The 15,158-nt window shown below is 39.7% G+C and overlaps 1 protein-coding gene across 1 annotated transcript; it reads left to right on the top strand.

The window, feature by feature from the left end:
• Nucleotides 1-487: 487 nt before the first annotated feature.
• LOC145028726 (disease resistance protein At4g27190-like) lies at nt 488-14,071 on the top strand. Its single transcript, XM_078977485.1, has 4 exons — nt 488-2,262; nt 12,357-13,218; nt 13,385-13,924; nt 14,024-14,071. Exons 1-4 carry the CDS (start codon nt 488-490, stop codon nt 14,069-14,071), a joined length of 3,225 nt encoding a protein of 1,074 aa, XP_078833611.1.
• The last annotated feature ends 1,087 nt before the right edge of the window (nt 14,072-15,158 follow it).

Below are 15,158 nucleotides of genomic sequence, written 5' to 3'. Positions count from 1 at the left end.
TTACCTACTCTCATTCAAGAATAATTAGATGATAAAAAGAAGGCAGGAGTATAATATCTACAAAGGTTAGGCCGTGACCAATCTGTTCAACAAAAAGGCCGGTAAAGTTGAAAGTGAAAGATACATGAAAGAGTAATTGAGATCACTAGACTTGTCTGAATTTACATAAACGTTATTTTCCCACAATTTTTTTTCTTTTCTACACATATATTCATAACACACCACACACTTTCTTTTCTAACCAAACGTGTTATGTGCGCTCTTCCTCTTCTCATACACATACATCTAAATATTGAAGGAAAATTTTTGAATGCTAATAATTATCAATGGATTATAATGATATTTGACAAAAAAAAAAGATAGCTCTGCAAATTAGTAATGAAAATATGAATAAATATATACTAATTAACAACTTTTAACAATTTCATCCCTTCTGTTGATTTGTCACATGGTGTGCAGGTCACATCAGAAGCTAGAATATTGGAAGATGGAGTTTGTATCTACAATCAGTGGTCCTATTGTTGAATCATTAATGGTTCCTATGAAGAAACAGTTGGGATATCTCTTTTCCTCCACAAAACATGTTAGGAACATGAATACTAAAATGAAGCAGCTGGATTTTACAAGTAGTGATGTCAAAAAGCACATGGACGCAGACAATAGAAGTTATCTGGAGATACCTACTCGTGTACCGGGTTGGTTGGAAGAGGTTGAAAAGATTAAAATAGAGGCTCAAATCATTTCAAGCACCGGGAATGGATGTTTCAACATGAAAATTAGGTATCGAGCAGGTAGGAATGCATTCAAGATTAAGGAGGAGATGGAAAGTCTTATGGATGAAAATAGTAAGATAATTTGGACAGATGCTCCAAAACCTCTTGGGAAAGTGAACTCGAAAATCGCATCCAGTTTTGCACCTTCGGATGGTGATGCCCAAAATCACTTCAAATCAAGAGAGAAGACTTTCAAGGATACGCTTGGGTTCCTTCAACGAAATCACAAGATCCAAATGATAGCCATATGTGGTATGGGTGGTGTGGGAAGAACCATGATGATGGAACAACTGAAAAAGACTGCAGGAGATACAAAAATGTTTGATTATGTTCTGAAGGTGGTTATTGGGCAACAGATAAACATGTTTTCTATTCAGCAAGCTTTGGCTGAATACATAAGTCTACCTCTAACTGAAATGAATACAACAACAAGGGCAGAACGTCTTCGTATATCATTTACGAACATGGCAGAAAGAGAACAAAAGGTTTTGGTGATATTGGATGATGTATGGGAGATGATTAAACTCAATGATATTGGACTTAATCCTTTGCCTAACGGCTTCAAGTTGTTGCTGACATCACGGTATGAAAAAATTTGCACAGAAATTGCAGCAGGTTATTCAGATTTGAAAATAGTTAGAGTGGAAGTGATGGAGGAACCCGAAGCACAGAACTTCTTTTGGAAAATTACAGGTGCTTTAAAACAACATGATAAGGAGCTCAATAAAATAAGAACAAAGATTGTGAGAAGATGTGGGTTTTTGCCCCTTGCCATTAATCTCATTGCCATTCGTCTTAAGTTTGAAGAAAAGGTTGCATGGAGAGATACACTCCGCCGTTTGGAGAATAAAAATCTTGATTATGTGCAAGAAAGTATTAAGATAAGCTACGACTATATAAAAGAAGAGGATGAAAAACATATTTTTCTTCTTTGTGGCTTGTTTCCCGATGACTTTAATATTCCAATCGAGGAACTCACAAGATATGCATGGGGCCTACGGCTGTTAAATGGAGTTTCTACTTTTGGAGAGGCTAGAGACAGGACAGACACGTGTGTGCAGAGTCTCAAAAAAGCAAATTTGTTGATGGATAGCGATTACATTGGGTGTGTCAAAATGCATGATCTTGTGCTTGATTTTGTTTTAGGTAGAGTTTCTAAGGGTGACCATCCATGGGTAATTAATCATGGTGATAATTTAGAGTGGAGTAGTGCTGAAATGAGCGAGTCTTGCAAAAGAATCTTTATTACTTGCACGGGTATGTCTGAGTTTCCTAGTGACTCTAAGTACCCAAACCTTGCACTTTTGAGACTTATGCATGGAGATAAGTCGCTTAAGTTTCCTGAAGATTTTTCTAAAAAAAAGGAAAATCTTGAAGTTATAGTGTATGAAAATATGCAGTATCCGTTGCTCCCTGGATCACTTCAATGCTCCAACAAGCTTCGGATACTTGTTTTCCATCGATGTCCATTGATGTTTGATTTCTCTGTGTAACATCCCAAAAATACGAGCCAAAAATTTCATTTTTTAAAACATATAATTAGCAAAACATTAGTAATAAACATACACCGACCATATCATTCATAAAAGAGTGCGTGTCTGGAAATCAGTTTATAAAAACATAACAACGTCATAGGACAATTCCCAGGAAAATCTCATAGTGCGGAATACAAAGCGTGTGTGTGATGGGCCGCTACCGCGCCAACTCTTTCCCCTTCGAAGAATAGGTACCTGAAACCAAAACTGAAAACTGTAAGCACGAAGCTTAGTGAGTCCCCCCACTGTACCACATACCATAAAATCACATAACATACATATACTGGCGGGCATATCTGGGTGCCCGACCTACCCCTTCGGTCCTTGCGACCGAATACTGCCGGGCATATCTGGGTGCCCGACCTACCCCTTCGGTCCTTGCGACCGAATACTGCCGGGCATATCTGGGTGCCCGACCTACCCCTTTGGTCCTTGCAACCGAATACTGCCGGGCATATCTGGGCGCCCGACCTACCCCTTCGGTCCTTGTGACCGAATACTGGGGACTATTTCACCCCCTACTACTACCATATAACACATATCACATAGCATCGTATCATACTAGCACATAAACATAACACAGGTAGTAGCAACCCTAGATGAATATCACGGAGACCATCATCTATCATACAACTCCTACTAGTGGGCCGGCATTGTGGCCGTAGACCCACCGCTACTGGAAGGTAACTCACCTCGTAGCTGCTGCTCTGTGTGGGAACTGTCTGTCTGCTGCTGCTGCTGCTCCGGAAATCCTCCGGCTTCAATTCCCACCAAACATTTAGTCAAATACTGCTAACCGACCTCAGGGTAAACTGACCATTTACCCTTAACCAAACCATGAGTCAAAGTCAAAGTCAACTTCCAGTTGACCCGACTCGCCGAGTTGGCTTGCCAACTCACTGAGTCCCTATCCCTTTGTCTGACCACTATCCCATCTCTACTCGTCGAGTTTGGCATTGACTCAACGAGTTTTCCTTCTAAGTTGATGACCCAACGTTATTCATTCTACTCGCCGAGTTGTCTGAACAACTCGTCGAGTTCATCTTCATCTAAAGAACACTCTATGCTGAGACTCGTCGAGTCCGTTCTTGAGGCAAGAAGATTGCCTTGAACTCGCCGAGTCATGGCATTGACTCGCCGAGTTACTACGTGAGTGAGTCTGGCTTCCAACCCACTGAGTCACACCCTATGACTCACTACTCCATCCCGCAAACACAAAAAGGGGGAAGGCTCGGGGACTCACGACTCGACTCGCCGAGTCTACCGCATGTAATTACTATACACACGATTCTGCTTGAATCTAACCCATGCCATTCATAGATCTGGGTTTCTAGGGCCTGGTTTACACGTAAAGTTTCCAACTTTACGTGTAAATAAACACCCATGAGGGTTTTAGGGCTCAAAATGCACCAAAAGAGTAGATCTAGGGCTTTCATGCACTATGGCTCCATAAAGGCAATAGGTCCAAGCTCCTGGAGCTCAATCTGATGGGTTTTGAGCATTCTAACACTTCCTAAGTGTACATGCAACCCTAATAACCTTAGATCTATGTTTGTCTAATTATCATGCAAAGTTGAATTCCAAGGTTATATTCCTATCTAGCATACATGGGGAACAACTTTTTACTTGAATGAAAGATAGAATAACTTACCTTGTTGTTGCTTATGTTCCTTGAAACCTTGTGAGCCTAGCACCCCAAGTGTGATGCCTCAAATGCTTCACACAACACCAAATGCTCTTGGAAAGACTTTTGAGAGAATTCACACTCCTTGAAATCGGCCTAGCCCTCTTGTTTCATATAGTGTATTGTGTGTAGCCAATTTTGTGGAGAATGGGACTCTTATATGACACATCTAGGGTTACACCATGTAAACCCTAATGTGTCATGACTCTTCATTTCCATGACCCATGGGTTTGTAACTCCCATGGAGCATCCATGGAGCATCCTATGGGTAGAACCCAACTTGATAATCCATGGAGCCTCTTAGCCCACTATACAAGATATGAATGATTTACATAATCAACCCATATATTTAATTAGTTATCTCTTGATCACTTAATTAATTCTAAATTAATTCTTGATCAAACTAATCAAATAATATTATTAATATATTAGAACTTATAATATATTAATAATCTCCAAGTGTTATTTCTCTCATTTAGTCTATCCAATTGCATGGTGCCATGCAACCCAAATGGACCATGCCGGGTCGGGTCAAGTACACACCAGAAATAGTTATGGACTTAGACACCTTATCCAACAGTCTCCCACTTGGATAAGTCTAATAACTATAACTTTAGTACTTCAGGAACCGACCGGCAATCGTAGCTCTTTCAAGGTTTCTCGGAACTGAGAAGATGATGGTACGCCATTTAAGATACGGGATCATATAATCCTCCGTTCTAGATATCAGCCGGACAAAATAAATGGAACAATGTCTTACTTATTGTCCAGTAGTTTGTTTCCCGATTTCCGATTTGTTTGACAAAGAACTTAATTGAACACATCAACTTAGTTCTGACCGGGCCCGGTACATAGGTCAAAACAAAATCATCGAGGGGCCCAGATATCAGCTTCTAGTCCAAGAAGGAACAGATAAACTTCGATTCATATGTTTGTTCTACCACTCATTGAATTACACACAAAAGCACGTTTTATAAACATCGAGTTACCAATGCGTTTTCGTACAATCAATGCATAACCAACTTGTAAGTAACAAATCATATCTCTAGGTTTGAAGACTTATATGATATTACCGTCTCACGATCACTCGAGATAGAATTCGATGAAGTGATTCTAGTGAGCGTGGGTTGAGTCCAATGCACAGAACTTATGAGCACGCATGATTTTTGTAGCCTTGTCCAACACCTTAGACCTCTACAACCAAACATGACAGTCTTGATTCATACCTACATCCGACATATGACCGACTGTGGAGGTTTCAATAATATGTTATACCAAACAAAGATTATTCTGGAAGTCAAAACATGCAAAAGAAATATAGTAAACGATCGACAAGAGATAGCAACACTTTACTCATAAATAAAAAACTTTTTATTCATCATCTAATGTCAATTACACTTTACAAATTTCGAGGTTATCTAACTACTAAATCTAATATCATCCTTCAGCCCTATGCTCCGAGCATGCTGGAGATGCTTAACCCGAGTCAGTCCCTTCGTGAGGGGATCTGCCGGATTCTCATCTGATGATACCCTCTTTGCCACGAGGAGTCCTTCTTCGATTCGATGTCTGATAAAATGGTATTTTCTGTCGATGTGTCTGGATCTCCCGTGATCCCTTGGTTCCTTGGCTAAGGCAACAGCGCTTTCACTATCACATAAAATTTCCATTGGCTCTTTAATAGCTGGTACAACTCCAAGGTCTCCAATGAAGTTCTTCAGCCATATCGCCTCCTTTGCCGCCTCGTTAGCTGCAATATATTCTGATTCACAAGTTGAATCAGCCACTGTCTCTTGCTTGGAACTCTTCCAAGAAATTGCTCCTCCGTTTAGGGTAAAGACCCAGCCCGACTGAGAGCGGAAATTATCCCTATCAGTCTGGAAGCTAGCATCACTATACCCTACAACTCTCAAGTCATCACTCCCACCGAGGGTAAGGACCCAGTCCCTAGTCCTCCGTAGGTACTTAAGGATATTCTTTACCGTAATCCAGTGTGCCTTGCCAGGGTTCCCCTGATACCTGCTAACCATGCTTAGGGAAAAGGCTACATCAGTTCGAGTACACGTCATAGCATACATGATCGATCCTACAGCCGAAGCATAAGGTATTCGACTCATTTCTGCTATCTCAGCCTCAATGCTAGGGCTTTGTGTCTTACTCAATCTGGCGTTACTCTAGATGGGTAACTCTCCTTTCTTGGAATCCTGCATGCCGAATCTCTTCAGCACCTTATCCAAGTAGGTACTCTGACTAAGTCCAATTAGTCTTTTACTCCGATCTCTCAAGATCCTTATCCCTAGAATATAGGCAGCTTCTCCTAGGTCCTTCATAGAGAAACACTTCCCAAGCCAGGACTTAACTTCCTGCAGAGTTGGGATGTCATTTCCTATGAGTAGTATGTCATCCACATACAATACCAAAAAGCTAACTATACTCCCACTAGCCTTGACATACACACAAGATTCATCTTCACTCCTAGAAAAGCCAAATTCCTTGACCTTTTCATCAAAGCAAAGATTCCATCTGCGAGGTGCTTGCTTCAATCCATAAATGGATTTCACAAGCTTACACACTCTATTAGGGTACTTGTTGCTGACAAAACCTTCTGGCTGACTCATGTAAACATCTTCAGCCAACTTTCCATTAAGGAAAGCGGTTTTGACATCCATTTGCCAAATTTCATAGTCATGAAATGCAGCTATGGATAACATAACCCTAATTGACTTAATCTTGGCTACTGGAGAAAAGGTCTCATCATAATCCACTCCAGGAATTTGAGAGAACCCCTTTGCAACTAGTCTAGCCTTATAAGTGTGTACATTACTATCCATGCCGGTCTTCTTCTTGAAGATCCATTTGCACCCCACTGTCATACGACCTGGTACATTTTCAACCAAGTTCCAAACTTGATTGTCATACATGGATTGTATCTCGCTATCCATTGCCTCTTTCCACTTGGCTGACTCAGGGCCTGCCATGGCTTCCGCGTAACTGTTAGGTTCATCCAGACCTATCAGTGTCTCATCACTGATAAGTGTATCTCCTTCTGCAGTAATATGGAATCCATAGTAATGCTCAGGAGCATGCCTAACCCTTGTGGAACGCCTCAGAGGTACGGACTTGTCAATTGGCTCAACAGGAGTTTCCTCCTCAGGTTGAGTGCTAGGGTTTGAAGTTCCTTCACCGCTTGACTCTTGAATTTCTTCAAGGTCAACTTGCCTCCCACTTTTTCCTTGGCTTATAAACTCTTTCTCTCTAAAGAAAGCCCTCCTAGCTACAAAGACCACATTTTCACTAGGTCTGTAGAAGAGGTAACCAAAGGATTGTTGTGGGTAGCTTATGAAAATACACCTCTCGCTTCGAGGTTCGAGCTTATCATGAGTCTCGCATCTCACGAAAGCCTCGCAACCCCAAATCTTGATGTGGTCTAGTTTAGGTACTTTACCAGTCCACATCTCGTGAGGAGTTTTGGCAACTTTCTTTGTAGGGACTAGATTAAGGATATGGGCGGCAGTCTCTAAGGCATACCCCCAGAATGAGATTGGTAGCGAAGCTCGACTCATCATGAAACGAACCATATCCAATAAGGTTCGATTACGCCTCTCAGCCACACCATTCAACTGTGGTGTCCTAGGAGGTGTCAATTGTGAGACAATCCCACATTCCCTAAGATAGTCGAGGAACTCTGAACTAAGATACTCACCTCCTCGATCGGATCGAAGCATCTTAATGTTCCTGCCCAATTGATTCTCGACTTCCTGTTTAAATTCCTTAAACCTCTCGAAAGTCTCTGACTTATGCTTGATTAAGTAGACATATCCATATCTACTGTAATCATTTGTAAAAGTCAAATAATAACGATTAGCATCCCTTGTGGCATGTTTGAATGGTCCACACACATCCGTGTGTACAAGGTCCAACAAACCTTCACCCCTTTCACACGAGCCTGTGAAGGGTGACTTTGTCATTTTTCCAAGTAAGCATGATTCGCAACTATCATCTGACTTTAGGTCAAACGACTCCAAGACTCCATCCTTTTGGAGTTGGCCTATGCGTTTCTTGCTTATATGTCCAAGACGACAATGCCATAATGATGCTTTATCCAAGTTATTATTAATAGAATCAATACACAAAACATTATTTCCTAAGTTATCTACAACAGATACAGCTTCATACACACCATCACAGGGTAATGCTTTAAAATAAAGAACATTATTAAAGAAAGCATCAATAGAACCAACTTCATTATTAAATGAAAAGTAAACCCTTGTTTGTACAAAGCATGAAAGGAAATAATATTTCTTGCCATTCCTGGCGAGTAACAACATTTATTCAAATCTAAACTAAACCCACTACTTAGCGATAAAGTATAAACTCCAATCTTGGTGACAGGTGAAGCTTTCCTATTCCCCATGATCAAGTTTATTCTTCCTTGCTCCACATTCTCACTTCTTCTTAGTCCCTGCAAGTCACAACAAATATGAATACCACAACCGGTATCAAGGACCCAAGATTGAGAATGGGGTGAGTTATTAGATAAGATAGTGTAAATACCTGCATGGTTGGGTTTAACTTTCCCATCCTTCACATCCTGCTAGTACTTTGGGCAGTTCCGCTTCCAATGAGCCTTTTCATGGCAATAGAAGCATTCAGCCTCTTTTGGGTCAGAAGAAGGAGTGATGAAACCTTTCTTGGTTCCACTTGAAGAAGAGCCATAAAGGGTCCGAGCCTTGGTACCCTTTGAAGAGCTCTTTCTCTTCCTCCCTCGACTTTTCCCGATTGCCAAAACCGGAGTTGAGTTTGGAGTAGGAGTGTTAACAACCGACTTCCCCTTAAGACCTGTTTCTGCAGTCTTGAGAAGTCCCTGAAGTTTGCTGAGTGTTACCTCTTCCTTATTCATGTGATATGTCATGCGGAATTGATCATAGCATGATGGTAAGGAGTGCAAAATGATATCTATTGCAAGCTCCTCTGGGAAGTTCACATTTAGCTTCAGCAATCGATCCACATACCTTTGCATTTTCTGCATGTGGCTCGTGACGGATTCCCCGTCCTTCATCATGGTTGTTATCATGGAGTAGATGATTTCATACCTCTCTTGTTGTGCACTTTGATGGTATCTTTCCATCAGATCTTGGTGCATTTCATAAGGGTAGAAATCCTCATAAGACTTTTGGAGTTCCACTGTCATCATGGCCATCATGATGCAAGCCACTTTCGTAGCATCCCTTTCATGTGCCTGAAAGTCAGCGATCTCCTGAGGAGTTGCAGTGGTCTCATCAATCTCCTTAAGTTCCTTGTCAAGGACATATTCTTTGTCCTCGTAGCGGGTAATCATCCTGATGTTTCTGATCCACTCATTGAAGTTGGATCCATCAAAGGTGACTTTCCCACACAAGTTCATAAGGGTAAAGGAGCCATTAGGATTAGATCCAGAAGCAGCATTGTCTGAAGACATCTGAAAGAAGAGAACAAGATTAGTTTAGATATTAAGAGAGTCCTTAATAAAACACCAAAATGTAATATTAAGGCAAGGATCCAATCACAATATATTATAACTTAGAAGAGGTATGTCGTAATCCAAGCTATAACATATTCGAAAGGTAGGTGAATGACAATTCACCAATTTCCACCATGAAAACCGAAATATTTAAATATTAGGTTTTTGATTGGTTCTTAGAAATTCCTAGATTCTTTGAGATTCAATGAACTTTTCAAAGGCATGTTTCAATCTCGAGTGTGCCCTCCAAGTTTTGTGACTGGGATACCGAGGATCACAAAACGAGGTGTGAAGTAACCATGCAAATCACTTGGTACCCTTAAAGTGTATCACTCAATCAATGTGCCGGTAAACCACACACGCTCCACCGATACTATAATAAACCTTAAGTCACCCTTTACCTACCTTGTTAAGTCCAAGTTAGTGTGCCGATTAACCACACACACTCCACCAACGACTTAAACAAAGTGTAAAGTGTAATTTCATGGATTAGCACCTTATTCACATTTTTCCTAAAGTAACTAAGATTGGGAATTTAATAAAACATTTAGTTACTTTATAATATTCATCATACTTTAAATGAGAATTTATAAATCCTTGTCTTACCCGTTCGGCTAACGACCCTCCACCAGTCAAGCAAGCGGTGGGTGAGAGTGGACACACATTAACTTGCCATTTTATAGGCAACAACCTTATACCCACCTTATAGACCGGCTTCGTGAATGAGGCGTACTAGCGGTAAGACGACTTTGTTCTTATACATATATATAATTATTAAATCATAATAATATAAGTATAAGGGTTGAATTTTAACTTTTAAAATTCTAAGGGTTGGAACTAAAGTTTTAACTTGACTTTACTTGTTCCAAAACTTGAGGGCAAGTTTTGTAAACATTCAAAACTTTTCATTTCTTGTAACTTATGAGTTTAATAGAGTAATAAAATGAAGACTCTTCATTTTTCTAACTCTTATGTTCTTTTAATGGTTTTTAATCCAAGTGACTTTTGGTTTTCCATAACTTGAAGACAAGTTATGGACTCCATTAAAACACATTATGATCAAGAATTAATCTACCACATAGGTTACAAATAATTCCTATGATCATCTAAACATCATAAGATCAAGAACATGAATATGAACACTTTCATGAATCAAAATCACACTTAAACTTTGTAATTTTGATAACTAGTTGTTGTAAATGAATTAGCAAAGACATTACACCAGCTAAAACAAGTTTTCAAGTACCAAAACAGTTTAGGGTAATGTTTCTAGTCCATTTCCAGCAACTAAAATCGAAAATCTACACTCTGTGGCTCCTACTCGCCGAGTGCATGAACCTACTCGGCGAGTAGGTTGAAGATACAAGTGAACTCGGCGAATCTCCGCATGGACTCGGCGAGTTCATCAGGCAGACAGCAAGTTTTTCGACTTTTTTCAACTTTTAAGCACAAATAACAATCAAACAAGCCTAGGCTCTGATACCACTGATGGGTTTTGAGCATTCTAACACTTCCTAAGTGTACATGCAACCCTAATAACCTTGGATCTATGTTTGTCTAATTATCATGCAAAGTTGAATTCCAAGGTTATATTCCTATCTAGCATACATGGGGAACAACTTTTTACTTGAATGAAAGATAGAATAACTTACCTTGTTGTTGCTTATGTTCCTTGAAACCTTGTGAGACTAGCACCCCAAGTGTGATGCCTCAAATGCTTCACACAACACCAAATGCTCTTGGAAAGACTTTTGAGAGAATTCACACTCCTTGAAATTGGCCTAGCCCTCTTGTTTCATATAGTGTATTGTGTGTAGCTAATTTTGTGGAGAATAGGACTCTTATATAGTGTTGACACATCTAGGGTTACACCATGTAAACCCTAATGTGTCATGACTCTTCATTTCCATGACCCATGGTTTTGTAACTCCCATGGAGCATCCATGGAGCATCCTATGGGTAGAACCCAACTTGATAATCCATGGAGCCTCTTAGCCCACTATACAAGATATGAATGATTTACATAATCAACCCATATATTTAATTCGTTATCTTTTGATCACTTAATTAATTCTAAATTAATTCTTGATCAAACTAATCAAATAATATTATTAATATATTAGAACTTATAATATATTAATAATCTCCAAGTGTTATTTCTCTCATTTAGTCTATCCAATTGCATGGTGCCATGCAACCCAAATGGACCATCCCGGGTCGGGTCAAGTACACACCAGAAATAGTTATGGACTTAGACACCTTATCCAACACAATCATGCCTAGATCTAGAGGCTTAACAACTTATTACGAACCCTAAGACACAAACAAGCTTGGGAAAAAGGTTCAAGAAGAACTTCCATGGAGCTACAAGGGATAATGAGCATGAAAACAGAGGGAAACTGAGTTATACCTCAAGGAAATCACTGAAATAACACCAAGATGTCTGGTCTCCTTCTTCTCTTCTTGATCTACTCTCCTTTTCTCTCAAAATCTTCAAGAAACACACCAAAGCACTTCAATCTCACAAGGAACAAGGGTTGGACGTTATGGGGAGCTCTGAGGGTGAAGGGGGCGAGCTTAGGGGCAGATAAGGGGTTTAAATAGGGTGCAAACCCTTGAAATTTAGGGTTTCATCAGACAGCGGGGACTCGCCGAGTCCAGAATATGGACTCGCCGAGTCGCCAACTTAAACGTGATCCGGACCCCGTCCCTACTCGGCGAGTCGGACCTACAACTCGCCGAGTCCAAGGCTAAAAATGAAGAATACTAAGATAAATTTTACGTACCAGGAACCAGGTGCTACACTCTGTTATTGGATAACTCTTGAATCTAGAAGTGCTCAGTTTTGCACATTGTGGGATCAGAAAGTTACCATCCACAATTGGAAATTTGAAGAAGCTAAAGCTATTGGATTTGACGGGTTGTATCAACCTTCAGATTGATGACGGTGTCTTGAAAAGTTTGGTCAAGCTTGAAGAGCTTTATATGAGAGTAGATGGCAAAAAGGCAATTAGGTTCACAGACAACAATCATGCTGAATTAGCAGAAATGCCAGAGAACCTTTTTGCATTAAAAGTTGAGTTCTTTGATAACAGTGGTAAGCCCATGAATATCGTGTTTAAGAAACTTAAAAGGTTCAGGATCTCCATGGGACATGCTTTAGGAGATTATACAAGCTTCAAGAAGCATTCATTTGAAAACAAATTGATGTTGGTCACTAGCAAAGATGAGCTGTTGGAATCTAGCATGAATGAGTTGTTTGAGGAAACCCAGACGCTTTATTTGGAGGTGGATGGGATGAAGGATCTTGAAGAAGTTTTAGTGGAACCTAAATGTGTGCCTCAACATTCGTTTAATAATTTAAGAGTCCTTGATGTTTTCAAGTGTTCAAACTTGAAATGCCTCTTCACAGTTCCTATGGTAAGTGGTTTGACGAAGCTTGAGCGTCTCACAGTATCAGAGTGCCCTGTTCTGGATGTACTGGCATATAATGACAATGGTGGAGATGGTGTAATTAAGTTTCAGGAGCTAAAGTTTCTATCTTTGGATAAGCTACCAAAGTTGGTTGGTCTTTGCAACACTGCTAATGTAATTGAGCTACCAGAGCTAGTGGAGTTGATACTAGATGGCCTTCCTAATTTCACTAGCATTTATCCTAGGAATACATCTGCAATATCTTCTATATCCAGTAACGTTTCTAAAAATCAACCATTCTTGAACAAAGAGGTACATCTATATTAACATTTATGTTAATAGTTACATGGATTGACTAAGTATTGAAACTTTATATATTATTTTGGGCATCCCTTAAGAAAAATATATTTAATATAATAGCACAATATATTGATTGGATGCTGCTATTGATGATAACCATGTCTTAATTGTTGTGCAGATGTTGGTTTCTAAGTTGGAGATATTGCGAATTAGGAGGATGGATAAGCTGAAAGAGATATGGCCTTATCAATTTAGTAGTAGTGATGAAGTTAATGCCTGCATGTTGACAAAGATTGAGGTGATGGAATGTGATAATCTTGTGAATCTGTTTCCAACCAATCCCATGTCTTTGCTGGGTCGTTTGGAAGAGCTTCATGTTTCTGAATGTGGAAGCATTGAAGTGTTATTTAACATCGACATGAGTTGTGTTGGTGAAATTGAAGAATTAAGTAGCAACTTGAGATTTATTTATGTAAATGGTTTGGGGAAGCTAAGAGAGTTGTGGAGCATGAAAGGTGAATGTAGCTTTGATATTCTCATCCGTAGCTTTCAAGCTATTGAAATAATAGAAATAAGAAGTTGTGAGAGGTTTGTAAACGTATTCATGCCGACCGTGAGCAATTCTAATGTGAGGACACTTATGAATGTGACTATAGATGGTAGGAGACCTTGTGAAGAAACCGGAAGAAACATTGAATTGCTTCAGAATAGCCAAGAGGTATGTGATGTCATTCATCTTTCAATTTCTATTTTGATGTTTACAACACTTATTTGTATGTGGCTGTATATACCCTCACACTTAAATGTGTATCTGTAGACAAGAAATTCATATGAAGGGTTTTTCAATATATTATTTTCTTTATAGAGGGATTGCATATATAGGGATTTGTACACAAAATAAGGAGCTATACAAGGAAGGGATATGTATGTAACAACACCCAATAACTTCCATGTTTATTTGATCTTCTCAATACTAACCATAGATAGTTTGATCTCATCCGTTATTCACTCTCGTCAAGACTCCCCCTCAAGCTGGTGAATGAATGTCGAGCATTCCCAACTTGTCCAGAGAGTCACTAACTAGTCTTGCATTCACCGCCTTAGTTAGCATGTCAGCTAGCTGCTCCTTCGAGTTAACAAACGGCAAAATTATTGTTTTCTTCTCGAGGTGGTCTTTAATAAAATGATGACCTACTTCAACATGTTTTGTTCGATCATGTTGAACCAGATTGTTTGCAATTTTCACAGCCGCTTGATTATCGCAATAAAGATTCATAGCTTCATTTACACCAATGCTAAGATCCCTTAGCACCCGTTTTACCCACAATAACTCACACACTCCATGAACCATGCCCCGAAACTCTGCTTCTGCACTTGATTGAGACACCAATTTTTATTTCTTACTTCTCCAAGTCACTAAGTTTCCTCCTACAAAAGTGAAATACCCTGAAGTGGACTTACCATCAGACTTATCTCGAGCCTAGTCGACATCTGTATAGCCCATGACTTCTAGATTTCCATTCTTCATAAAATACAACCCATTTCCTGGTGAAGACTTCAAATAGTGAAGGATTCTATATACGGCTTTCATGTGGCTTTCATTTGGTGCATGCATAAAACGGCTAACTACACTTACTGAATACGCAATATCAGGGAATGTATGCGATAAATATATTAGTTTTCCGACCAATTTCTGATATCGTTCTTTGTTTGTTGGTATATGACCCGATAGGAGAGTCAACCCGTAGTTAACTTTTATAGGTGTGTCAATCGGTTGATAGTCCAACATACCTGTCTCAGTAAGGAGATCAAGTACATACTTTCGTTGGCACATTGTAATTCCCTGTTTGGACCTCGCCACCTCAATACCCAAAAAAATATCTCAAGTTTCCAAGGTCCTTCATCTTAAACTCCTTACCCAATATTGCTTGTAGTTTGTTTATTTCATCAGG

This window comes from Lactuca saligna, chromosome 2, assembly GCF_052625555.1.
Source record: "Lactuca saligna cultivar CGN05327 chromosome 2, ASM5262555v1, whole genome shotgun sequence".
Classification (NCBI taxonomy): Eukaryota; Viridiplantae; Streptophyta; class Magnoliopsida; order Asterales; family Asteraceae; genus Lactuca; species Lactuca saligna.
Note: the sequence above shows the minus strand (reverse complement) of the source record. Positions and strands in the feature narration are given on the sequence as shown.

Bases quoted from the DNA above. Each gene is read 5' to 3' on its own strand.
- LOC145028726 (XM_078977485.1), top strand. From the start codon at position 488: ATGGAGTTTGTATCTACAATCAGTGGTCCTATTGTTGAATCATTAATG. The intron at 2,263-12,356 runs GTAACATCCCAA...TTGTGGGATCAG, and splicing joins TTGATGTTTGATTTCTCTGT to AAAGTTACCATCCACAATTG. The intron at 13,925-14,023 runs GTATGTGATGTC...GTGTATCTGTAG, and splicing joins TGCTTCAGAATAGCCAAGAG to ACAAGAAATTCATATGAAGG.